The sequence below is a fragment of the Channa argus genome, chromosome 7 (genome assembly GCF_033026475.1).
Source record: "Channa argus isolate prfri chromosome 7, Channa argus male v1.0, whole genome shotgun sequence".
Lineage (NCBI taxonomy): Eukaryota > Metazoa > Chordata > Actinopteri > Anabantiformes > Channidae > Channa > Channa argus.
In genome coordinates, this window is record NC_090203.1 from 1,689,451 (window position 1) to 1,714,125 (window position 24,675).

The following is a 24,675-nucleotide window of genomic DNA, read 5'->3' on the forward strand; positions in this document are numbered from 1 at the left end:
ATATAATAAGGGAATAAAATGTCATTTTTCTGCAGTGAATCCTGAATAGTGGCGACGGCAGAGGGTGTGTCCGTGTCCCGCTGTAAACACTACGCTGTGAGAGTGGTAGATAAAGCCAAACCACACGTCTCACACTGGTGTTTAAACAAGAAGCAACTGCTGCTTGTTCTATCAGATCAGTCTGTAACAGTCGACTTCCCCTCAAGTCCATCAAACTGTGGATGTGTTCAGACGTGCAGCTCGCGTCCAACGTGAGCAGGCTTTTATGAAGATGGATACTGCAGTTCTACATCATGTCAGTGTCCAGAGGATCTGTAATCCGAGTCCCAGTCAGGTTTCAGGTGTCTGATATTGACAATTTATCCAAGAGCATTAACTAATGAGGGTTTATAGGAGGTTACTGCTGAACTGCCACAGACTAACAGTGAACCTAAAGATAAAAGTGCAAACTGAACCATAATCCAGATTATCACACACTTCCAGGGCAAAGTGTCCTATAACAAGGCTGTTTTTTCAGCCAGCACTGATGTGTCCTAATCTAAGCTACACGAACAGAATTTAAAGTTAGTTCATCCTTTCTGCGGCAATGAGCCATCTGAATGTGTCTCTAAGTTGGACATGGTCAACCTGCCGTCCCTTACCTTTCGTCCACATTGTTTACATGGACCCGGCCCAGCTGTGACACGAGCAGCATGGCTCATGGTTCAGCATGGTTCTGGACTCACACAGCTGCAGCTGGCAGATTCACCAAAACTCCGTCTGACCCATCATTCACACGTCTGAACCCCCTGCACTCTGTAGGGACCCAACTCCAGGAACAGACCTGGACTGTATCACCTCTGGACTCATGTGCAGGCCTCATCATGCATTTGGGCGAGTCCTGGTTCAGACTCTAAGTCTGGCTGGGGGGGCTGCTTGGATTACTCCACACGCAGCTCCAGGTTTTCTCTCAGTCCAAAAACATGCAGACGGTGGCTTTTAATTGCACATAGGTGTGAATGTGAGCACTGAATGATTGTCTGTCCCCCAGTGTCAGCCTGTCCAGGGTGTTCCCCGCCTCGCGCCCAGTCACACCTGGGAAAGGCTCCAGCACCACAACCCTTAACAGGAGAACTGTAGAAGATGCCTGAAGATCTTTGTTTGTCTGTGTGCTGAGTTTATGTGACTACATTTCATCTGCTTCTGCCCCAGATGTCACACAAACATCCGCCTGCACCTCAACTCCTCTGCAAACAACAGTTGGATAATGGAGGTTGCATCACATGTTGCATCCACCTCTAACAAAGAGAACACAAAGATGCGAGTCACCGATCGCAAACACCCTCCTCAAAGGAGGAAGGAGTTTGTCTGGTCATGTTGTTGCTCTGTGGTGCAACAATCAAACGTGTCCCTGGAGGGACGCCAGTGCTAGGAACTAATGGCTCTACAGGGAAACAGGTCTGTTTGTGTTGGTCGGAGCTTTTTTCAACTGATAAGTCAGCAACACAGACACAGGTGTAAATTCATGTTTTTCACATCAATAAATTAATTCAGTGAAAAAGGACGTTTAAACAATAAAACCAGGTTCTGTTTTGTGAAATGTAAAGTATCATTTCTTTAGGTTTGACACTGTGCAGTTACAATATGACAGCAGACGAATAAGCAGAATGTGCTCGAAGCTCATTAAATATTGACATGGACACATATTTTTCAGTTTGATTATTTGTTATATATAGTAAAAACAAAAGTTTGAATTGCAGAATGACCTCATTCTTTAGTGTCAAATTCCATATTGTTCTAGTAACCTGTTTATTATTACATTGCTATAACATATAAGCAATAATTTGATTTTTGTGCTTCATTTAATCTTTAATTGAGCTATGAAGTAACTATTCTGACGAAATGGGAATAAAACACTATAGTGCAAACGTCTGGAATCTGTTAGGTTGAGAGAAACAGAATAAATGTGAAGCAGCATGAAAAGACGCTAAAGTTTTACCATTTTTAATCCTCTTATTTGGTCTATTTCCGCTTCCTTTACTCTTCAAATGTCGTTATTTTTTATTCAGTTTAAAATAAAGTCGTGTGTCTGTGTGCTCACACGTTTAATCTGCTGCAGAAGGACAGAGGATGATGTCAGCGCCGCAGAAGAAGCATGTTAGTGAGAAACAAAGGTCACACTTCAAACCACAAAAAACTGGTGGATGTGTGCTCACTATGAACATGATCCACCATCCATGTGTATAAACACACACACACACACACACACACACAGTTATGTAAGTGCAGTCAGCACTGCAGCTTGTCTGTACATTCACACAATCAGTAACATGAGGTTGCTGTGCCCCAGCAGGAGTTTTACAATCTGTCACAGCCTAATCTCTGTTTATCAATCCCACAATGCCTCGGGGTGCAGAGATATGTGCCTTTTCCCTCCTCGTGAACTCGTGTTCACACACACAGGAGCACATGGTGCAGGTTACAGTTTGCTCGAAGTAAAGACGCGTTGGGTTATGTAACTTGAGAACATGGCGAGGGTTCAGTGTGAACCATCATGAAATTGGATTTAAGTCTTAGTTCGTCCACGTAGGAAAGAAAAGTGGGTTCAATTCGAAACAAAATAAAGTGAGAAACACTAACAATTCGTTTGTGTGAGTGTTTAACCTCTGAATCACCTCGTATGTTCTCGTGTATGGGATTCGTCCGTTGAACTTTGCAGCATTTGCATTCATTCAAATCATGTTTCTGACTAGTTAATAACTAACATGTATTAATATCTGAGCCCCTCACTGTAAACTAAGCAGGTCACAGTTGAAGCAGAAAGTTGATGTGTAAACTGTGACTAATATATTTGTTGATGTTGAAGGTTGAAGTTTGTCCTTTTCTCAGTGTCCTCACATCCCAGAACCCTTCTTCCTTTAATGACATCATCATTAGAAAATGTGAGGGCTGACTGAACAGGAAGAGGAATCCAGCTGCAAACACACCTCCCACTGTTCCAGGGGCTCGTGGTCCTTTGTGCTAAACTAACAGCAAATGCAAATGCATTTTTCGACATTTTTTTATGTTTTTTTTTATGTTTTGTTAAGCTCGGCACTGTTACCTCACAGGCCAAAAACAGCCATGTTAGGTTAACTGCCTGTTAGTGGGAACGCGATCGTGTCTCTTTGTCTCTGTGTGTCAGCCCTGAGACAGGCCGGTGTCCTGTCCAAGCTGAACCCCACAGTTCTCACAAAATGACATTGGCTTCGGCACCTTCGCCAGTATAAAATAACCAATGGACAAGTGGCAAATGCATTGAGGCTGAACATCAAACAGTAAAATGTTGATCCAATGATCCAACAGTGCAGCACAGCGTCCAGCTGAATCGCTCGCGTTAGCGAGCTGATGGTGTGGGATGAGATTAGATTCAGCACCTTTTCTTTCATAGAGCTGCATGTGTGCACGGAGGCAGCATCACATTGAAACAGGAAAGAGTCGAACGCAAAGTGTTGCCTCTTATTCTGAGCGTATGACACCTCATCCTTCTTCTTACATTAGGTCACTGCGTTAAAAAGAGTTTAAAACTACAGCATGAAAGACAGACCAGAACAACTTGAAATGGGAAATATGCGAGTGGCTCCACAGAAGCTGCTCTTCGAGTGCTCTGGTCCGAATGTGTGTGTTTCTTTATGTTTGTCCTGATGTCTGATTGGAGTCTGTTGGAGTCTCTAATCAAATAAGCCAAAACTATTCTACAGAACATAGTCTGACTTGATGAATTCACCTTTTCTGTTGACTCGTGACCTCTTGTAACAGGTGTTTGCTTTAAAAAACAAGATTTGTGCTGAGGTCTTTGCGACAAAAGGGCCAACAAAATAAGGCATAAGGATCATTGAGAGCTTTTTGGAAAATAATAAAATCCAAAGGTATAAATACAAACAGATCCATCTCTTCTGGGAATCTTTAACCTTTCACTGCTCAGACGGTCACATTCAGGAACATGTACTTTTCTAATCAGTTGACAATTGAGGCTGTGATCATGTTTCTGTGTATGTTTAGAGCACATCCCCCCACAGCCTGCAGGCTCACAGCACAGCAACAAATAAACCCTTTGATATTACTTCCTGCCATGTGCAACTACCTCACATTCCTTTTAGAGAGAGAGAGAAGGAGAGAGGGAGGGAGGCAGGAGGGGGAGGAGATATATTTAAAAAAAAAGGCGTCTCTCTGTGTGTGAATGGAGGAGACAAACTCGGTGAACCCGAGCTGAGCCTGGAAGCCCTCCAACTGCTAGCAAAGTTGATCCTGTGGCTGAAAGGCCTGTTTTCTTTCTTGCTCGCTCTCCATTCAGCTCGGCCGGCGCCTTCAGCGGCACCCTGGCCCGTTCGGCAGTGCAGTCAAAACAACAAGCACAAAATGGAAAGTTTAAAGGATCTGCAGCAACAAAGGGGAAGTAAAATTAAGGATGCACAGTCCACATTAGTCACAGTGCCTGACAGCTCCACAAACCTCTGGGACTTTGTAATAAAGTTTAGAAAAGTTCACAGTCAGTGTCTTTTCCTGAGGAGGAGACTGTTTCTTTCTGCCATCAAATTCCTGCAGACCAACAAGGTGCAGCAGGACGGTGTGTGTGGGACCGAGGTGGAGTAAACTAAACTGTGTGTGTTCAAGAACATGCCAACCACTGCAACAATGCTCTCATTGTGTTTTAGGAGGTTTTGGTCAAAAATGGAGCTGTATGCTCTTCTGTTCAGGGGATATGTTGAACATCATCAGGCAATGCCTAAAATATCATCAAACTCTGAAATAGCAGTATCAGAGCTCTGTAATCTTTGTAGTTTGTATTTCAACACCACTGGGGGGGTTATTGTTGGTCTGCAGGTCCCAGGACTGAGAGGTTCACAGTTTGCCTCTTTATTTAGACTCTGCATTTAAATGCAGAGCTCATCTAAAGCCGGGAGTGTGACAGGCTGAAGTGGGACCAGTTTAGGAACCGGCCTCACCCCAGGCTGCCTACAGGCATGGGTGCTTAACTGAATGAATCCAGAGGCCCGAGAGGTCAGGGGGTCCGGGGCCAGAGCCTCTGTGTGAAGTGAGTATAAAGGAGCTCGGTTAAAAGACACAAAAATGGCCACAAAGAGATGGAAAACAAGAAACGAATACGGCCACGAAAAGCCAAGCCACAAAAATAAACACAAACTGAGTACAAACAGACAAAAGAGAGACAATGGCCAAAAATGAACCCAAAGACACAAATGCATGTCTATCACAACATGGACATGAAGGAAAAATCAGTGAAAAAGAAAAATTACCACAGACGGATGAAAATGGGGGGAAAAGGTGACACGTCATGATGAACACTGACACAAAAGGCCCATGAAAAAGTTATATATCTCCCAGAGACAAACAATGATGCAAAATAGACAGATTCAATTTGACCTCCTCTCACAGCCTAATGGTTAAGACACATGCCACATAACCACAGCGTCCTGCCATTAAATCCAGCTCAGGTCCTTCGATTGTCAAACCCCCCTCTCTCCTATGTTTCCTGTGTGCTGCCTTTAATAAAGGCAGAAGTGGCTTAAACATCATTGAAAAGATACAAATGGATTGTGAACAACATGAAAACCTCAGCTATAGTCATCTGTAGTTTTTTGTCTCTTTCAGTCCCTATATGGAATCCTGGGGGGCTCATTTCTGCCTAATCCTTCCACGACTACAGGGACCATCAGAGCCGCGTTTTCTACAACGTGCTTTGCTGTTTGTGTGTCACACACTGAAGGATCTCAGTAGGTCTCACACAGACTTAAACAAAGCCAGAGGATGAGGTCACGCCGAGCGTTCCCGGTGTGGCAGTCGGATCCGGCAACGTGTGAGAGAGCTGCAGCTGCTGTTGCACACAAACAGGAATTGTATTCACAGAGCTGTTTATCATCACGATGACTCATGTACAGGAAGACACGAAGGAATGAGGAAGTGTGTAACCCAGTTTTATGCCAGCTCGCTTCCCTGTGTTGTTAAGCAATGGAGGCCGGACCTGAGGGATGGGCTAAGGTTTAAAGCGTGACTCAAGTGGCTTACTGACTTTTCTAGACTGTCTTGTTTATGTGAAGAGTGAGATGATATTTGCCTGCTTCTCTTCAAATCACCCATAGCTCACACATGACCCGGAAGCTCGAGGTTTCCACATCACACTTGTGTACTGTAAATGGCATATTTGACCAGGATTGGTTGGTGATTAATGCCACAACTTCTTCACCTCCACATCCTCCCAGTGTCCAAACTTCGAGCACACATCACTCGGTGAAGGTCAAGCATCCAAGAGAAGGAACAATGAGCAAAACACGCTGTATAAAGCCTCAATCAGCTCAACTCAACCAGTCATCTGAACAAACCAATAAAGCAAATCATTTTGTTGTCACTTTCTGAAACATATTTGAGGGTGCTGCTTCAGGATCTGTCACTATTATGGGTAATATTTGCTTTGGTTTATGCACATTTTGCTTTGTTGAAGTTAGGAACTGAGTGTAGTTGGAGGAAAACCGTGACTGCTGGTAGGAACAAACAGCAAATCTCCAGTGACCTGGACAGGGAACAGAAGTATTTAAGTCATTTAACGAACAACAATACCTGTTTACGACAGAGGACATCCTCTGTCAAAATGCCCAAACTGCTTTATGCAAATTATGAAACTGACTCCTCTAAATTTCATTCACGACTTAATATCTTACTTTGCCGTCCAGTGCTGTCTTTGTTCTCACCCTAGCAGGTATTGTTATTTACCACCAATAGTGCAACCAGCAAGCAGAGACACACAATCACAGATAACAGAAGTAAAACTCATTTCACAGGTATGTGGCATGTGTAATCTCACTTTAGATGTGCTGAAATGAACAGTACGTACTGTGAAAACTCCATCATCAGTATAATCAGGGAGGCATCTGATTGGTCGCAGGCTGATTCTGCAGTACAACAATGAGCCCAAACATACCAACGAAATACTAATTATCTGCTGGAACACGAAGAACAATGAGTGCTGCAAAAGATGGTGAGGCCCCAGCAGAGTTGGTCTGGGATTACATGAAGGGACAGATTAAACCCACAGAGGGACAGTGGCAGGTCTTCTGAGATGTTTGTAACAACCTATCAACCAAATACCTGAAAAACTGTGAAACTATAATGAAGAGAACTAGTGCTGCTTTAAAGACCTGGGGTCGACACAGCAAATATTGGCTTCATTTAGGCTTGTTGCACTTCCAATGCAGGTAATGATCCATAACAACATCCTCACTTATAAAACCTTTGCAAAGAGTGTAGTGTGACTTGGATCGAGTTTAAAATAACCTAAGTACTGTTTTTAATGCCACAGGAAGTGGCGACAGTTTATCTTTGGTTTCATCTTTGAGCACGTCTTCTAACTGCCAAAACCTCACTAGATTCCAGTATGACTGGACTCCTGCTGCTACCATTGAGACACACAGGAAACCTCAGCCGGGCCCTGTGATTGGCTCACGTACCACGTGGTGGCAGTGATAGTAGCTCCTTTTATGGCCATGATAACTCTCTCTTTGACTGGAGCATCAGGTTTAGCGCCGCTGCTGTTTCTCAGAAACAGAAATGTACACCGTGTTCTCCCTCAGACGCACGCCCTCCCTCCTCCCTATTGTCACCATGCGCGCGATGGATGCCAGGGGCAGATCCATGTGCATAAACATCACACTCGCAGCCAATTATTTCATCTGCATCAATGTACGCTGACAAGAACTAAATGTGAATCATCAAACATTACTTTAATCAAGATGTTACACCCAGTATTTGACATGATGTGGCAACTTCAGCTTTTTGGTCTTTGTAGTATTTGAAAAGAGTGAAATGAAACCTGTGTCTCATCAAATTATGTGATACTTGAGCATTTGCATGAAAACATAAAGCCATAGAACTAAACATCAACATGTGACATGTAGATACTGTACAGAGATGGTTGTATACATTCTGTGACTGGCCTCATTTTCATAGAAATCAAACGTGATTATGTCTACAAACTATAATGGAACCATTTTATATTAACTACTATGAAAACAAAGTATGTATAAAGGGCATATGATGTAGAAATATAGCTGCAATTGTTATTGGGTCACAGAACTGTCTGATAATAGGTCACAGATTTTGGTGCAACACTGAAAACTGGTTACACAACATATTCTGATCATTTGCAGCACATATTGTTTTAACCAGTGCTTTTTGACACGTGATTGTTTGGAAGCACGTTGAGAAGTTAAATTAGAGGTCGTTTTATGTGAATGTATAATTTTGCTAGATAAAATAACGATGCTTTGTTTGTTTTGCCGGGATAGACAGCAGCAGACAGTTATGTTATGTAATGGCCATTTGGAGGGAGCGAACCAAAAGGGAAACGTGGTCCGGTCGGTGCGTGAAATTAGCCCCGGTGTAAAGTTGTAATCGTGCGTTACATTTAAACCGCTGGCCTACACTTTCTTTAAATAATGTGTTAAAATTAATAACTTGTTCTTCTGGTCAATCGTTGCGCGAACAGTAAATGTCAGTGCGATTGATTTGGATGTACAGTACTCCCACACCCCCTCGCAGAGAAAATGGTAGCGTCCAACACGCGTCATCCATTGTTTACAAATCAACAGTGGGCTGTTGGTTCCTGCCGAGCGGCGTGGTGAGAGCGAGCAGCGGCCCGGCGGCTCTCATACAACCCCTGAACAAAAACACGGAGAATCCACGCAGAAACACGGCCGATATCCGCCACGATGCCCTGTCGTAAGGAAAACTACATCTTTCTGGAGCAGTCCGTCACCGTTGACTCCAAAGAAGTGGACGCGTTGGTGACAAAAATCGGCGAAGCCCTGCAGCTCCACAACAATAGCGGCGGCCACCAGAAGACGGTGTCCGTGTCCATGTCCTGTCTGCACGGACTCACCGGCAGCAGCGCCGGTGGGGTCAAGCCGGCGGCTCTCATCAGCGGCAGCACCGGATCTACACTGCAGAAGCATAAAGGCTGCTGTATGCGGCTCCGGAACCAACGGGGACAACGGGGTAGCAGCAGGGCAAGCCCGTATCACATCCCCGGGTCTAACGGCGACCAGGAGTGGGACCAAATCAAACCGTGGAACAAAAAGAGAATCAACGTGGAGGAGGACGATCCACACCGGCTTCTCCAGGAGTTAATTTTATCGGGGAATCTCATCAAGGAGGCCGTGAGGAGGCTGCAGTTTTCCGCCGCAGACTGTGGAGACTTCCCCAAGGCGGTGGACAATGTACCGTGCTCATAACGTAACGGACGAACCGGGGATGGGGGTTTCCATCGCAGCCTTTTCTCCCCCCTGGGACTGAACACAAAACTGAGACTATTCTACACATGGACAGTTTAGAACAATAAATACAGAACTGGTAGCTATGTTTTCTAATTTTCATCCATTTTCATCGGTTTGTCTGTAACGGATGTTACGCTACACTAGCTAGCAGTTAGCCTCGCTAGCCACTCGGCTAATGAACCGTGTTGTTTATGTTTGAATGTGTCCTTGTGGGTCAGAGGTTCACTGCAAGTTCGAGTCCCCAGACATCGTGTCATTAGCTACAGTGGGAATTTTTCCCATTTTAAAGACTGTTCAGATGTAAAGAGAACATCAACATGACGCCGAGTATCTTTCTGTGTAGTTCTGTGAAGATGTGACTCCTGCCTTTTCTGAACAATGGGGCTTTAGCTTTTCTCGGTGGTGAGTGGTTGAGTCACTGCGAGCAGGAAGTTAATTCATGTTTTTATTTACCTCTGACTTGTTCGTGTGTTTCTGGGGGGGGGGAGGGGGAGGGGAGGGGGGTCTGCTCATGGCTGGACTGTCGTTATGAGGGGTAGAAGTTTTATTTTGTTTACAGACTAATGCTGTGTGGAGAAGAGAGGATGGGCCCCCTCCTTTTATCCTCATTTCACTTTGGGGCAGTGTAGTGTGTCCTCTGCTCATTTCACTGGTTCAACCAAATCAAATCTAGGAAATCATCGAAACAGTGCTGGTGTTTTAGCCTTTAAATGGCTCATGATTAGTTCTCAGGACAACACGCTGCACCTCTGTCTACGGCAGCTCCACGTTTTTCTTTTAAAACATTTTTTCCAAAGGGGAACACTGACACAGAAGTGGGGGGCATGGTGGGAGAAAGGGAGGAAAATCATGCCCCTTTCCCACAGGGCTTTGGGTGTTGTGTGTAACTATTTGTAATGCTAGGGTGGGGGCGGGGGGTCGACCGTCACATGACAACACTTTTGTGGTGCTTTCACCTTTTTGGAATTCCAGCAAAAGGAGTTCTGTTAGTTATGTTTCTTATCTGTGTAAAGAAGAATCACCACGTCCACTTCGTAACGAAGTATCTGATAATGTTCCTGAGTTTTCAGGGCTTTTTTTTTTTGTTGTTGTCTTAATAAACGCAGTTTTGTTTTTTCAAACCCTGAGTTTAGTTGCAGTCTTTACCAAAGCTTCTCTGTGTTTGACTTGTCCTACGTGTTTGTATCTAAAATGTGTCCCCCTCCTCCTCTGCTTCCTTTGGACCTGCAAGTGTGGCCAACGTGATGTTGAAGGACACACGCTTGTTATCCGCCTATAAATACCCCCCTCCCATCCTGCTCGATCCCAGCAAGCAGGCATGAAACCAGCGGGGAAAAACATGTTTTGCTCTGGTGGCTTGGCTGCACTGCCAGCCCCTCAAGGTCCTACACATTGTTTAAGGCGGCTCCCTCTGCTGTTGCTGCTTGGTTACTGAGGGTGTGTTTGTGTGTCATCCTCTATCAGAGCAGCTGTGGCAAAGCACAGGGAGCTGCCAACGTTTTTTCTTTTGGTTTCTGGCTTAAAAATGATCCCAACTTTTTTTCAGACCCAATTCACAGGTTGACACTGAACAATCTCACCTGAGAGCTGATACACTCGATCGATACCAGCTGTCACAACCCAACGAGTACTACTGCTATAGCATTCTAAATTTCTTTAAAATATCATTTAGCATGTTAAAATCTTTTTTTTTTAGGCAAGACAGGTTATATTATCACACATCTCATACACAGGGAAAAACATGCTTGACTCATGAACTATGGTAAGAAAGGTAAAAAAACTTAACTGTGTGTAAAATACTGCTGTTCGAGTGTATAAAATGTTAGAAATTAGTTAAAATGCCAGTCACAACTTTCAAAGCTCAAGGTGACGACTACACAGTCCAGGAGACATCAAAGACATTCAATTTAAATGGCATTAACAAGCTACTTCTCACACAGGAGAAGCTGGAGGAAGAAAGATTGGCTAATCAGCTTCATGAATGACTTTAATGATTAACAGATTATCGGCAATGCTGCGATTAAATGTCTTATGGTTGATGAATTGAGCAGTTGTTCCAGTTCCAGTAGTGGCTTTTGAAATGTTTTAAAATTAATTTTTCTCCTTAACGTGTCTAATTAAGCCATAGTTCTTCTGAGTTGCCTAAAGCATCTGCTATCTGTATTACTGATTAGGGACTTTTTTTAACCACAAAAAAATTGCATCCTTTAAGAATGGAGAGAATAAGGATATGTCATTGCACAAAAGTCGAGAGCAGCCTGAAATAAGAGAAACTGCTTTGCGAAGGTCTGGTGTTATCTCACCACTGTGTCAGTGTTGCAGTGTGAATCTGAGACTAAAGGACTATGGGTGTGAATGAGCTCCTCTACGTGGGCGTCCGCTTTATTCTTCAGGTTGGTCTCCCACTCAGCTTCGCTGCATCCCTGACGCAACCAAAACACGAACGGGAGATAAAAATAGCAAAGCTCAAGCAGCGTTTATGAGCTGTCTCACAGAGAGGTGATAACATTCTTTCAGTATCTGCTGTCGTGTTCAAGTTGCATCATATTTACCGTCACCAGGCTGAAATGGAGAGAACATCACCACATCTGTACAGCAACACTCACAATAAGACAGTGATGTTCAGCAGTTTCTTTATGTTCATCATCTCCTTCAATGAACAACGTAGTCATCAACGTAGTCGGTAGAATTCATTGTTTTGGGACAATGAATGTCTGTACAATGGCTGCAGAAATATTTCAGTCTGCAGACCAACGCACTATTTTTATTAGTGGTTAGGAAATTTATTATTATCTAAAATAATAGATGAACAATTTGACATGAAAACCACACAGTTTCCTGTTTTCACAGGTGTACAGGGTCCTCATTTCCTCTGATTGAAAGCAAAACCTGAGTTTCTTCCACTACAAACTCTCCCCACTGTTGAAATTCAGCTCATCATGGAGGTGGTGTGAAGAACAACAAGGGCGAAGTGTTTTCGGTTTCCACTTCAAATGAATGAGCAGGTGAGACGACCTGCTACCGTGGAGCAGAGGTGCACATGTTAACAGCTCACAAACCCGATCCTGTGGCACAGTTAATGCAAACAGGAGATCAGCAAGAAAAACTTCATCCAAGCAGAAACCCCCCGATTCTGAAGCCTAAACACACAGATGACAGAAAAACAACCAATGCTCACAACTTGTCAGTTCTTCTTTCCAATTGAGATATGGCTGGATATGGATATACACAAAAATAAATAAATAAACTTCAACACGGCCAGGTGTGGCGACCCCTGAAGGGACGAGCCCAAAGCCGTTGACCTTGTTATTTACACAATATTACCTGAGTATTATCCCAATGTCATCAAGCTGCAAAGTGATACCAAGTGTTTTCATGTTGGTCAGTTTGCTGTTGATTAAATACTGTATGACTCAAATTAGAAAGAAAGGAAGACAACTTTAAAGTATGCTTATAATTGTTAGTACTTTGACAGATAAATGTAATATATAAAAAATATGTATTTGTATTACATTTCGAACCATTACAGTTTCAGTGTACGTTTGATTACACAACCTACTTGAGCCCATAGTTTGTACTTTTACTTATTGTTAGGTCAGATTCAAATAGACTGTTTCTGCATGTTGCAAGCAATTGCAGTTTTGGATCTTATCAGCAAACTCACCAGTTATATATAATGTGTCCCGTGTCTTCCGCTGTCTGACAGAAATCATTTAAACAACTTTTTATCAAAGCTAAAGATGTGCACGTCGCCCATTTCAACCACTGCAGCACGCGCTGGTAAACTGACTGATCACAAGATGGCGCTGCGCCCCCAACACTTACCATGGTGCGATGTCTTCACATTCGCTGTATTCAGGTAGGAAATGAGGAGACACAGAGAGGGACATGATAAAAAACTGCAGCTCACCTTCTCAGTCACGTGCCAATGGGTTTGTCCTCCAGCGACCATCACTGTACGACACTGCCAGAAAACTCCACATCTGCATTTTCCTCTGAGGTCACTGTGAGAGAAAAGATGTTTTAAGACGGGAGGAGAATCGTTTCATGGTGTTGTCACATTGAGAGAAAACTACATCTGATTAATTTATTCCCGATTATTTTATATTGATCCTAATGATTGTTACGTGTATTCAGAATTCACACTCTTCTCCAAACACTGATGTCAGTGGACTCGGTTTTATATTCTTCAAAGTTTGGAACAGCAGCTGCACTGCAAAGTAGAAACTCATTTTATTACAATCAGTTCTGTGTAAAAACGTTCCAATGACTGCAGAAGAATAAAATCAACTAGAACAAAACAGACAAAGCTGCATGTTCTGTCCACAGTCACACACCTGGTCTCACTCAGGCCTTTCATCCTGCTGCTCGACTGTGACAAAACACACATTTCCTAAATAGATACCAACATATGGGTTATAGGTTAAATAACGTTAGCGTCAGTGAAAAAGTTTACCCCCATGTTAAAGGATCGTGGTGCGAGCTCCATTTAGCAATTCAACAGCAAAATAACTCAGAGCTGCATGTTGTTTGGCCTCTGGCTCAAATACTCTCGTAGCGTAGAGAACGTCCCTCACTAAACTCCGTCATCTTAATTCCTACCAACTGGATCCCATCAACGGTTCGACTAATGTAGGTGGGAATTTACGGAAAGACGTCGATTAGGTAAATTGTCTTATTTGCTGGAAATCGTGTAAACGCGCCTTCCCATCCACAGGTTGGACACACCGCTGGCGACTGTGGCGCAGGAAGGTAGAGCGGTCGTCCACCAGTCTCACAGTAGTTGGTTCAATCCCCGGCTCCTCTGGTCACATGTCGAAGTGTCCTTGAGCAAGACACTGAACCCCAACTTAGTTGCTCCCGGTGAGAGTTTCGCAATCTGTGATTGTGAGTGAATGGGTTAATAAGAAGCAGTGTAAAGCGCTTTGAGTGCTTATAGGTAAAAAAGCGCTATATAAATGCAGAGCATTTACCATTTTACCACTGTCCCCCTCTTTCCGTCCTGGACACTGGACCAAATGCCATTTCACTGCAGCAACGAATATAACTGGATCACGTCTATAATCAGCACTTTCCTGGACTGAGACGGACGTGTTTAATGCGTGTCCCTGTTCCCATTGTTGTTACGAAGAATCTACCATCATGTTCCACCTGTGGTTAACACATTTACTATATTTATACAGTCACACAAACGGAAAGATATTACACAGTGTCTGAAATAAAAAGCTTCAAGTGTTGAATTTGCAGTTACTACTATTAACCTAGTACTGGAAAGGGGATGTACTCAGAAGAGAAAGTGCTACGTTAGTGCTGGTGGTCAGAGGATGGAAACGCTGCAGTAAACGTGAGCACACACACACACACACAAGCATCCTCCACCCACATCAGCAAATGCAGACAAGAGGCATTGGTGCCTCTCAGTAAATGTAACAAGGTGACAATGCTGTCAACTGTGTTCTGCCATTTCTCACTCACGCTGTGGTCCTCGTGTTGGAGAATGACTTGGCTTACTGGATTTACGGTGCTGGTGCTGGTGACTGGCCATGTGTCATCTGTCCAGGAAAATGGTTAGTGAGCAACATTCGATGTCCACGTCCACATGCGTGGAGCATTTCTTCAGGTTTCGTTTTGATACAAGGTTCTGTAACTGTCAGGAGAAAAGCACAGTGTCTTACCTCAAATGTAGGTCACTTTGGAGAAAGGCGTCTGCTAAATCACTAAATGTAAATGTAGAAGACATGTAACATTTTTGTCCTGTTTTCTAAGTCATCAATGGAAGTTATATGTTTGGTTGTATCAGCGTCCTCCAATTTCTCTCAGTTAGACCTGTTAAAGTCAAATCACTCTGCCTGTAAAACTGGGCCTGGGAGGAAACCGAGCTTGGCCTTTCAAGTATTTTTACTACAGTAGCAGAAATGTTGGTACCATTCCATGGAAAAAAGAAGAAACAAACTATTTTCACTGCAATAACTATATATATATTTTAAAAAGTAATAAAAGAAATACATTTTTAAAAATAAAGGAAGCCAATTCTTACTTGATAACAAATTGTCTGGACAGATTTATTAGAAACAACCGGAAATATTTGTGACGTTTCAAACAGTGGTAATTCCACTACGTGTTCATTATTGAGGTGCATTATATTGAGAGCTGGGTCTAATCTAGGCCACATCAAGAGAAAAATGCAGGTTCTTCTTTATTTGTGGAAAGAAACCAACAGTTTTGTTCACCTCTATATCTATTGAAAAATACAGTAAAGCCAGAAGTAGAGCTACAGGTGATAATGTCTTAACGTGTCATTTTCTTTCTAGAAACCTTAGAGGTCATTTATCCACAGGCAACACTGACTCTTGCCAGAGGCTCATCGTTCAAACTCTTCTGTGAGGCTAATTATCACTTTGAGCGATGTGGTGTGGTGCATGTCGTTTGGTGTCATCACAGCCAAAACAACCTTGAACTGACTGACCCCAGCCGGTACTTCACTACAGTGAATGAGACCATCTTTGGTGGCAACATGAGACGTAGACAGATCGTTACAGAGATTCTCAATGTCCAACCAAAGGACGAAGGTCAATTTCAATGCAATGCTAAATGTGAAAACGGCGATTCAGCAATGGGACATTTTATCTCCATTAGGGTCACAGGTATTGTCACGATCAGACCAAAGTATTACATCATCTGTCACTGTTTCAGTCTTGAGTACAGTTTGCGCTTTTTTCCAACATTGATCCTGTTTTGCTTTGCCTCCTTCTCTTTCAGATCCATCGTCAGATTGAGTTGGCTCTGTTCACAAAAGCCCAGACTATATTTTCTGAGAGCATGTGGAAATAAACCTAATATTTGTCTTTATTCAAGTGAAAGGAATAAATTGAACAACCATTTATTCCACTCATGTTGTTTTGGGTGTTCTATAATCCGTGGTAACTGCAGCACAGAATTTCAATCACCCAGCCCCAATGTTCATCTGTCGGGATTTCACGGGAAACATGGATATGTTTTTAAGTGAAGGCAGAAAAACTAAACTTCTGCAACAAACGTTCATTGGAACAAACAAACTTCACTGTACCTACTGATCACAAGGCTCATTACGTCAAGGTGAGAAAAAGCCACTGCAACTGCCGAGCTGCAGCTTGGCTCTAGCAAGCTGAGCCGTCTGCACACGTACACATTTCCCTTTCATGATTGTTTGTGTGGGGACCTGCTTTCCTCCCCATCAAGAAGACACATTTCAAATACTCACTGGCCTTATATGTTACATCTTTCTTGGGTGGGGGGGCTGTGCAAACTGAGCCACAGTACAGGAAACTGCATTGGTTAGTACTTTGTAAATATAGCTTCACGTATTCTCGTGTGTCACCGCTTGTGGAAAGGAGTTATTTAGTTTAGGCAGAATTCTCTATGATAAACATGACGGTGATGTGAGAAGAGTTTGCAGTTTAGCAGAGCAATGACATCTGTGTCTAGTGGTCATTGGGCTATAAAGACAGTGACACCACAGTGTCCTCGCTACTGGAGGGACTGGTGTTTTTAAATGAATAATTCCTGTGAACATTCAACTCCACACCACAGTAAAAGTAACTGACTTATTCATTTAAATATCTACTACATAGGTTGACACAAGATTGTGTGCATTCATCATCATTTCAGACATTAACACAGGGCTCACAAATGACTTAAGATGTTATGCTCTCACTCTCCTTCTAATCCCTCCGTGACATAGATATTTTGGCTGTAGGCGCTTAAACTGAAGCAGGCTTCTCAATGCACCTGGTAAAATATTGCGTTTCAAAAGTTTGACAAAATGGCCTGATGCTTACAACGTAAAACAGGATCACCTGCATCTGGGCTTTTCTGCTGAAGGCTCGGCCAGAAGGGCATCAGTGTGTGACGCGTTCACCAAACAGGAAGCCATTTATTGAGCAGGCTGCAAAAGGCTCAGAGCTGTAACCGCTGTTCACCATTGTGGTCCCATTAAACAGTAGCATGTACTGTACGTTGCTGTATTAAAAAATGGATGCAGTAATAATAATATAAAACAAGTGCAACAAAAACCTCCTTACTGCTGGTTAATAAATGAGACTGTCATCCACGTAGTACAGGTCTTAGATAATGAGCCCTTTTTGCAGACCGTTGTGTACTAACACTGAGAAACCACAGAAACCCTGCTGACTTTCCTATCAGTAAGAGGCAATACGCATCTGAGAGCTTTGGTTTAAGCTTTTTGTTCTTGTGAAATCATTGGGGTCACATGGGGATCTGCTAATTTACACTTGTGGCTTTATTTAATTCCGTGTCATTTAGGAGCTTTTAGTGTGGAATGTAGAAACCTCGTGGCAGAAAAACGTACAATGCTAAGATGCCATAGTAACTTCATTCATTCTCTCCAGGTTGTCACCACTGATTTTATTTTGACTGCTGAATGTAAAAACAAATGCAATAAAGGCCCACGACTAGTACTGAAAAGATTATTCAGGTTTTTATCGAGTCAAAGCCACAGAAAACACCAAGTCATTTGTAAAGGAAAAGAAAATGACAACTAACAAAACTGTGTTTTGTCATTTTGGGGTTTTAGTCCGTGGTACTGTTGCAGACGTCTGCTTTGAGCAACCCCCACCCCCACCCACCCCCGAATGTACAGAAAGTTTAACAGACTGATAATGGTGGTGGGTGTTGATCTCACTGAGGTTTTAATGGCTGTACTGTTACTTGCTACTAGCGCACTCTACTGGACAAGTCATAATGTGTCAAACCGCAGCCGAGAAGACATTTAGAGATTGTTTCATTGTTGCTTACAGTAGCTGGACTTGTCTGTTAATCAGTCAGGATTTTTTTTCTAATATATCCGTAAAGTATTATTACCCCATTGCCTACATCTGGAAACCTCTACGTGTAAAACATTATTGAAATAAATTATACCTCCTCTTAATTCTGGCTGGGGACATTTGTAGCACACCATGGGCCATTTCCATTATTTCCTGCCAGTTTCTATTCAGTCAACTATCACTACAAAAACACGTTTCTGTTTATCTGTTTTAAGGTTATGTACAAAGACCTGTTGAAAATCAGATGGTTATCTGAGGGATGGTAGAATGCTTGTACACCACCGAAAAAATTATTTTTAAAACTCCTTAAAATTTTTTTTTTTTTTTTTAAAGTCTGTTGATATAATTGTATGATTAGTTGGATTTGTGGTTTCTAGCAAAGAAATTTTGGATCACTAGCAGAATGTAAAACTATGAGCACTTCTGTACAAAAACCAACTGTGAAGCGACAACTGCTGCTTTGAGTGTAGTCAGGCAAAAACGGTGAAAGAATTTACATTTATTTATACAAAATTCAAATGTTTAAAACCAGCACGTGAGGTTTATAAAAACCTTCCTGGAGCCAATCGGAAAAAAACGTTTTTTCCTGGTGTTACTACCAACTGATCAGTTTTACAAAGGCCATAAAACAGCAGTAAATCTGCTACACAACCAGAGCATCGTGATGCTTCATATAGTTCTGCAAAGTTCAGCAAATTACAAAGTTTATATGAAAACCTTGTCAGTGAAGGAGCAACTTCCGTGGGCAAAAGACTGCAGTTGTTTGATGGGACAGTAATAATACACCTTACCAACCTGAATCCTCCTCAGGGTCTAATCCAATTACAGCCAGCAGCCACACAGTGCCTCTTCAGGAACAGTTAAAACGTAAATGACATTTTTTGTTACCGCCCAATTTTAATCTGTTCACAGACAAGGCCAGACGACATCAGGAGCTCTGCAGCTGGCTGGTCTTGTTGAATTTGCTCTGCAGGAAAACCCTGGGAACGCAAAGTCCCTCCTTCTTGTTGACAGTCTCTCTCAGGACATAATCATTAGCTACAGGTTGGAATCCAGCCTCCTCAAAGAGCTCAGCCAGGATCTCTGAGTGCAGATGAAAAGAGAGGGGTGAGACATCAGACGGAGAAAACAACACAGCTGGAAGACATGGATATAAAAAGGCAGGTGAAAAAAGCTCAGATTGGAATGTTTTTGGCTTCTTTGTTCCATCCATCACAAACCAACTTTCCTAGAACATTTCACTCACCTTTGGAGAAGAAGTACGACCTGGTTCCATCTTGCCGGACATAAAAGTTTTCCCCCAACTTGCTGCAGGCTTTAAAGCGAAGCATGGCATGATCGTACAGACCATAGTCCCTGAACAGGACAATGCCTTCCGGCTTCAGCACCTGAAACCCACATACAAGTAACACTACTGCACTAAAAACTGAAACTCATTATTTGTGCCTTTTCTCTATCCACATTAGACAATGGATGTATAAATGTTTTATGATGATTTATGGTTATTTCATATATATTACTACATTTACTAAAGTCTGGAAACAATCATAAAGAAATCTCCCAAGGTTAAAAGGAAAAATCAATTAAACCTTTTTCCTGCAAACTTTGAATTTTGAGTTTTTCTATCGGGCTGTCCCGGCTCTCACCCTGCTGATGTTCTGTAAAGCCAACTTCATCTTCTCGGGATGGATGGCAGACAGGACAAAGATGAGAGTGACGACGTCCACGCTGCCCTCTGGTACATTTTCTCTGAGATCATCTTTAGTTAAATCACACTGAAAGGCACAGCAGCGCTCAGGGCAATACAAAGGGTTTTTCTGTGGAAAGAAGAAAGATGACTTCGTTTTATTAATATCAGACGTTTGCACTGCATCTATAGCAAAAACATTCTAAAAATAATTTTGCTTTGACCAATTTGTAAACAAAGGGGCAGAGAGACCTAAGTGCCAATCCCAACACTAACATACACATAGTCAAGCCATGAGTTTATTGTAAGAAAATATTCAGCTTAGAGACATAAAGCTGTGACTCTGAGATGAAGATAAAGATGGATTATGGGTAATTTAACGGACAAAGCTTTTACTTACTTTGACAAATTCAACAGCTCTTGGTGAGAAATCACAGGCGTAAACAAAGATGTTGAGGTCATCCTCGAGCAGAGGGAAAATGCAGTTTCCCACACCACAGCCAGCCTCAAGCAGGACCAGCCTCTGGGACTCAAACTGGAAACCAAGCAGGGCACAAGTATCACTTAGTCACTTCATTTATGTCTTATCTTGTTACCTCACTGCCGAAATCTTACGGTAGAACGTGTTTTACAACCTGTGTTGTCAAAGCATTAATAAGGTCTCTGCACACCTGAGTGTGCGACAGTTGCGCTCGAGCAAAACACCACTCAGAAATATGGACCTGCCCACTCTCTCGCCTGGACGGCAAGATTTACTAATTCTGAACATTTATGTCTCTGGAATCTTCGTCCGGTGTATAAAGGACACAGTATATACTGCAGAGTAATAACAATGCTTATTTTCATGTTTCAGTGTTTCTCAGTTTATAGAAAAATATCACATACGCATATTAAGACCAAATGGCAATTATCCAACACGATACGAATACAATATTTATCAAGCAGTGTTCTGTCATATATTGTTAATTCATCCCCTTTTCTCCAATAACTCTCTTGCATTAGATTCACAAATGTAAGATGTAAATAGACTCAGCCAGTGTCTTCTTGTGCCAGTCCCAAGTCTGGATAAATGCAGAGGGTTGTGGCAGGAAGGGCATCCGACGTAAAACACATGCCAAATCAAACATGCGAATCGTGACAAAGGCTTCCATACCGGATCGGTCGGGGCCCGGGTTAACAACGACCGCCACCGGTGCTGTTGACCTACAGGGTACCGGTGGAAATTGGACTACTGTTGGTCGAAGACGAAGAAGAAGAGGAGGAAGGTGTGTTCGTAGGCAGAGAGAGAAGAGGAAAGCTAAGAATGTAGGACTGACAGTAGGGACTTTGAATGTTGGTACTATGACAGGGAAGGCTAGGGAGTTGATCGACATGATGCAGAGAAGGAAGGTGGACATACTGTGTGTCCAGGAGACCAGGTGGAAAGGTAGCAAGGCTAGAAGCTTAGGAGCAGGGTTCAAGTTGTTTTACCATGGGTCAGATAGGAAGAGAAATGGAGTAGGAGTTATATTGAAAGAGGATTTTGTGAGGAATGTTCTAGAGGTGAAAAGAGTATCAGACAGGTTGATGAGTCTGAAGCTGGAAGTTGAAGGGGTGATGTTCAATGTTGTGAGTGGTTATGCCCCACAGGTAGGATGTGAGTTAGAAGAGAAGGAGAAATTCTGGAGTGAGTTAGATGAAGTGATGCAGAGCATCCCCAGAGGTGAGAGAGTTGTCATTGGTGCAGATTTCAATGGGCATGTAGGTGAAGGGAACAGAGGTGATGAGACTGTTATGGGCAGGTTTGGTGTTCAGGACAGGAACGCAGAAGGTCAGATGGTGGTTGACTTTGCAAAGAGAATGGAAATGGCTGTAGTAAACACTTTCTTTCAGAAGAGGCAGGAACATAGGGTGACGTACAAGAGCGGAGGGAGAAGCACTCAGGTAGACTACATCTTATGTAGACGTTGTAATCTGAAAGAGATCAGTGACTGTAAAGCATTGGTAGCGGAGAGTGTAGCCAGACAACACAGGATGGTGGTGTGTAAAATGATGCTGGTGGTGAGGAAGATAAGGAGGACTAAGGCAGAGCAGAGGACGAAGTGGTGGAAGTTGAAAAAGGAAGAATGTCGTTTAGTTTTCAGGGAGGAGCTGAGACAGACTCTGGGTGGTTTGGAGGTGCTTCCAGATGACTGGACTACTACAGCTAATTTGATCAGGGAGACAGGTAGGAGGGTACTCGGTGTGTCATCTGGAAAGAGGAAAGCGGACAAGGAGACTTGGTGGTGGAACGTGGAAGTTCAGGAGTGTATACAGAGAAAGAGGTTAGCTAAGAAGAAGTGGGACACTGAGAGGACTGAAGAGAGTAGACAGGAGTACAGGGAGATACAGCGTAAGGTGAAGATAGAGGTGGCAAAGGCCAAACAAAGAGCATATGAGGACTTGTATGCTAGGTTGGACACTAAAGAGGGAGAGGTGGATTTGTACAGGTTGGCCAGACAAAGAGATAGAGATAGAAAGGATGTGCAGCAGGTTAGGGTGATTAAAGATAAGGATGGAAATGTATTGACAGGTGCCAGGAGTGTGATGGGAAGATGGAAGGAGAACTTTGAAGAGTTGATGAACGAGGAAAATGAAAGGGAACGAAGAGTAGAAGAGGTGACTGGTGTGGAGCAGGAAGTAGCAAAGATTAGTAAGAGTGAAGTGAGGAGGACATTGAAGAGGATGAAGAGTGGAAAGGCAGTTGGTCCTGATGACAAACCTGTGGAGGTATGGAAGTGTCTAGGAGAGGTGGCAGTAGAGTTTTTGACTAGTTTGTTTAACAAGATCTTGGAGAGTGAGAGGAGGCCAGAGGACTGGAGGAAAAGTGTACTGGTACCAATTTTTAAGAACAAGGGGGATGTGCAGAGCTGTGGCAACTACAGAGGAATAAAGCTGATGAGTCACACAATGAAGTTGTGGGAAAGAGTAGTGGAAGCTCGGCTAAGGGCAGAGGTGAACATTTGTGAGCAGCAATATGGTTTCATGCCTAGAAAGAGTACAACAGATGCAGTATTTGCTTTGAGGACGCTGATGGAGAAGTACAGAGAGGGTCATAGGGAGTTGCATTGTGTCTTCGTAGATTTAGAAAAAGCGTATGACAGGGTGCCGAGAGAGGAGCTGTGGTATTGTATGAGGACGTCTGGAGTGGCAGAGAAGTATGTTAGAGTGGTGCAGGACATGTATGAGAGCTGTAAGACAGTGGTGAGGTGTGCTGTAGGTGTGACAGAGGAGTTTAAGGTGGAGGTGGGTCTGCATCAAGGATCGGCTTTGAGCCCCTTCTTGTTTGCTCTGGTGATGGACAGACTGACAGATGAGGTTAGACAAGAATCTCCCTGGACTATGATGTTTGCAGATGACATTGTTATTTGTAGTGAGAGCAGGGAGCAGGTGGAGGAAAATCTAGAGAGGTGGAGGTCTGCTCTGGAAAACAGAGGAATGAAGCTTAGCCGCAGCAAGACAGAATACATGTGTGTGAATAAGAGGGACCCAGGTGGAACGGTGAGGTTACAGGGAGCAGAGGTGAAGAAGGTGCAGGACTTTAAGTACTTAGGGTCAACGGTTCAGAGCAACGGTGAGTGTGGAAAAGAGGTGAAGAGGTGAGTGCAGGCAGGTTGGAACGGGTGGAGAAAAGTGTCAGGTGTGTTGTGTGATAAAAGAGTATCAGCGAGAATGAAAGGAAAGGTGTTCAAGACGGTGGTGAGACCAGCAATGTTGTTCGGCTTAGAGACAGTGGCACTGAAGAAAAGACAGGAGGCAGAGCTGGAGGTAGCAGAGCTTAAGATGTTGAGGTTCTCTTTGGGAGGGACGAGGATGGACAGGATCAGGAATGAGGACATCAGAGGGACAGATCATGTTAGATGTTTTGGAGATAAAGTCAGAGAGGCCAGATTGAGGTGGTTTGGACATGTTCAGAGGAGAAACTGTGAATATATCGGTAGAAGGATGCTGAGGTTGGAGCTGCCAGGCAGGAGGTCTAGAGGAAGACCAAAGAGGAGATTTATGGATGTAGTGAGGGAGGACATGAAGTTAGTTGGTGTGAGTGAAGAGGATGCAGAGGATAGAGTTAGATGGAGGCACATGATTCGCTGTGGCGACCCCTGAAAGGGAGCAGCCGAAAGGAAAAGAAGAAGAAGAAGAAGTAGTGAAAGTCATAAAAGTCAGCAAGCTAACTTTGGATAAGCATAGCTAACAATAACTTCAAAAGTGGAGATAAACAATAACTCAACTTACAAATGTTTTGTTGGGATTTGAGGTTTTCTGTTCTCTAAAACGTCTCTCGTCCTCACCTTTCTGCATGCTCTGAGCTCTTCAAATTCTCTTGTGGTCCAGTGTCTGTCCTTGAAGAAATTCGTCGTGTTTCTTTTGTAAAACAAGTCCCAGTTTTTCTGCGCTTCTTTCTCCAACTTCATCCGTTTGAAGTCGGACACCAGAGGCCGCTCACTGCTGAGTCTGTCCAGCTCCTCTGGTGACAAAACGATGCTGGCGGAGGTTTGTCCCGGGACATCTGGGGACATCGTTTCATCTTTGCACCCAGCTTCTTCTTCTTTTTCAGGCGCTATCATTTTAATGTCACCTGGGCAACGCTTACTATCTGAAAGTACCACGGGTTTTACTACCTTTACTACCACGTTTTTGTCAGTACCTCCACTGTACTCCTTAATTTATGCGAATGAATTATCAGTGTTTCACAGCAAATTTGGTTGTTTATACATTAAACTAACTTCATATTTAAAAACTGTTGGACCACTTACGTTTTACACTTCAGCGTCCATCTTGTCCGTACTATAATTCTTCCGTATACCGTTTCCTTACCGTGGGACATCAACATAATTATACGAAGAAA

The 24,675-nt window shown here is 43.2% G+C and overlaps 2 protein-coding genes and 2 long non-coding RNA genes across 5 annotated transcripts; 2 read left to right on the forward strand and 2 right to left on the reverse strand.

The window, feature by feature from the left end:
* Window positions 1-8,613: 8,613 nt before the first annotated feature.
* Window positions 8,614-10,423, forward strand: gbp (glycogen synthase kinase binding protein). Its single transcript, XM_067509288.1, has one exon. The coding sequence runs from the start codon at window positions 8,739-8,741 to the stop codon at window positions 9,258-9,260; it is 522 nt and encodes a 173-aa protein (XP_067365389.1). The 5' UTR covers window positions 8,614-8,738; the 3' UTR covers window positions 9,261-10,423.
* A 1,851-nt stretch (window positions 10,424-12,274) lies between these two features.
* Window positions 12,275-14,896, reverse strand: LOC137129891 (uncharacterized). 2 transcript variants are annotated; one of them, XR_010914783.1, is made up of 3 exons: window positions 14,778-14,896; window positions 14,276-14,453; window positions 12,275-14,181 (listed from the first exon to the last, which is right to left on the reverse strand). It is a non-coding gene; the product is annotated as an uncharacterized lncRNA (long non-coding RNA). The 2 variants fall into 2 exon arrangements; XR_010914784.1 differs by having other exon boundaries at window positions 12,275-12,442; window positions 13,213-14,453.
* On the forward strand, window positions 14,479-19,160 carry LOC137129890 (uncharacterized). The gene is made up of 4 exons (XR_010914782.1): window positions 14,479-14,869; window positions 15,614-15,946; window positions 16,062-16,397; window positions 19,037-19,160. It is a non-coding gene; the product is annotated as an uncharacterized lncRNA (long non-coding RNA).
* mettl6 (methyltransferase 6, methylcytidine) lies at window positions 18,384-24,661 on the reverse strand. Its single transcript, XM_067509285.1, has 5 exons — window positions 24,119-24,661; window positions 20,212-20,346; window positions 19,771-19,941; window positions 19,371-19,512; window positions 18,384-19,207 (listed from the first exon to the last, which is right to left on the reverse strand). Exons 1-5 carry the CDS (start codon window positions 24,392-24,394, stop codon window positions 19,053-19,055), a joined length of 879 nt encoding a protein of 292 aa, XP_067365386.1. The 5' UTR covers window positions 24,395-24,661; the 3' UTR covers window positions 18,384-19,052.
* Window positions 24,662-24,675: the final 14 nt, after the last annotated feature.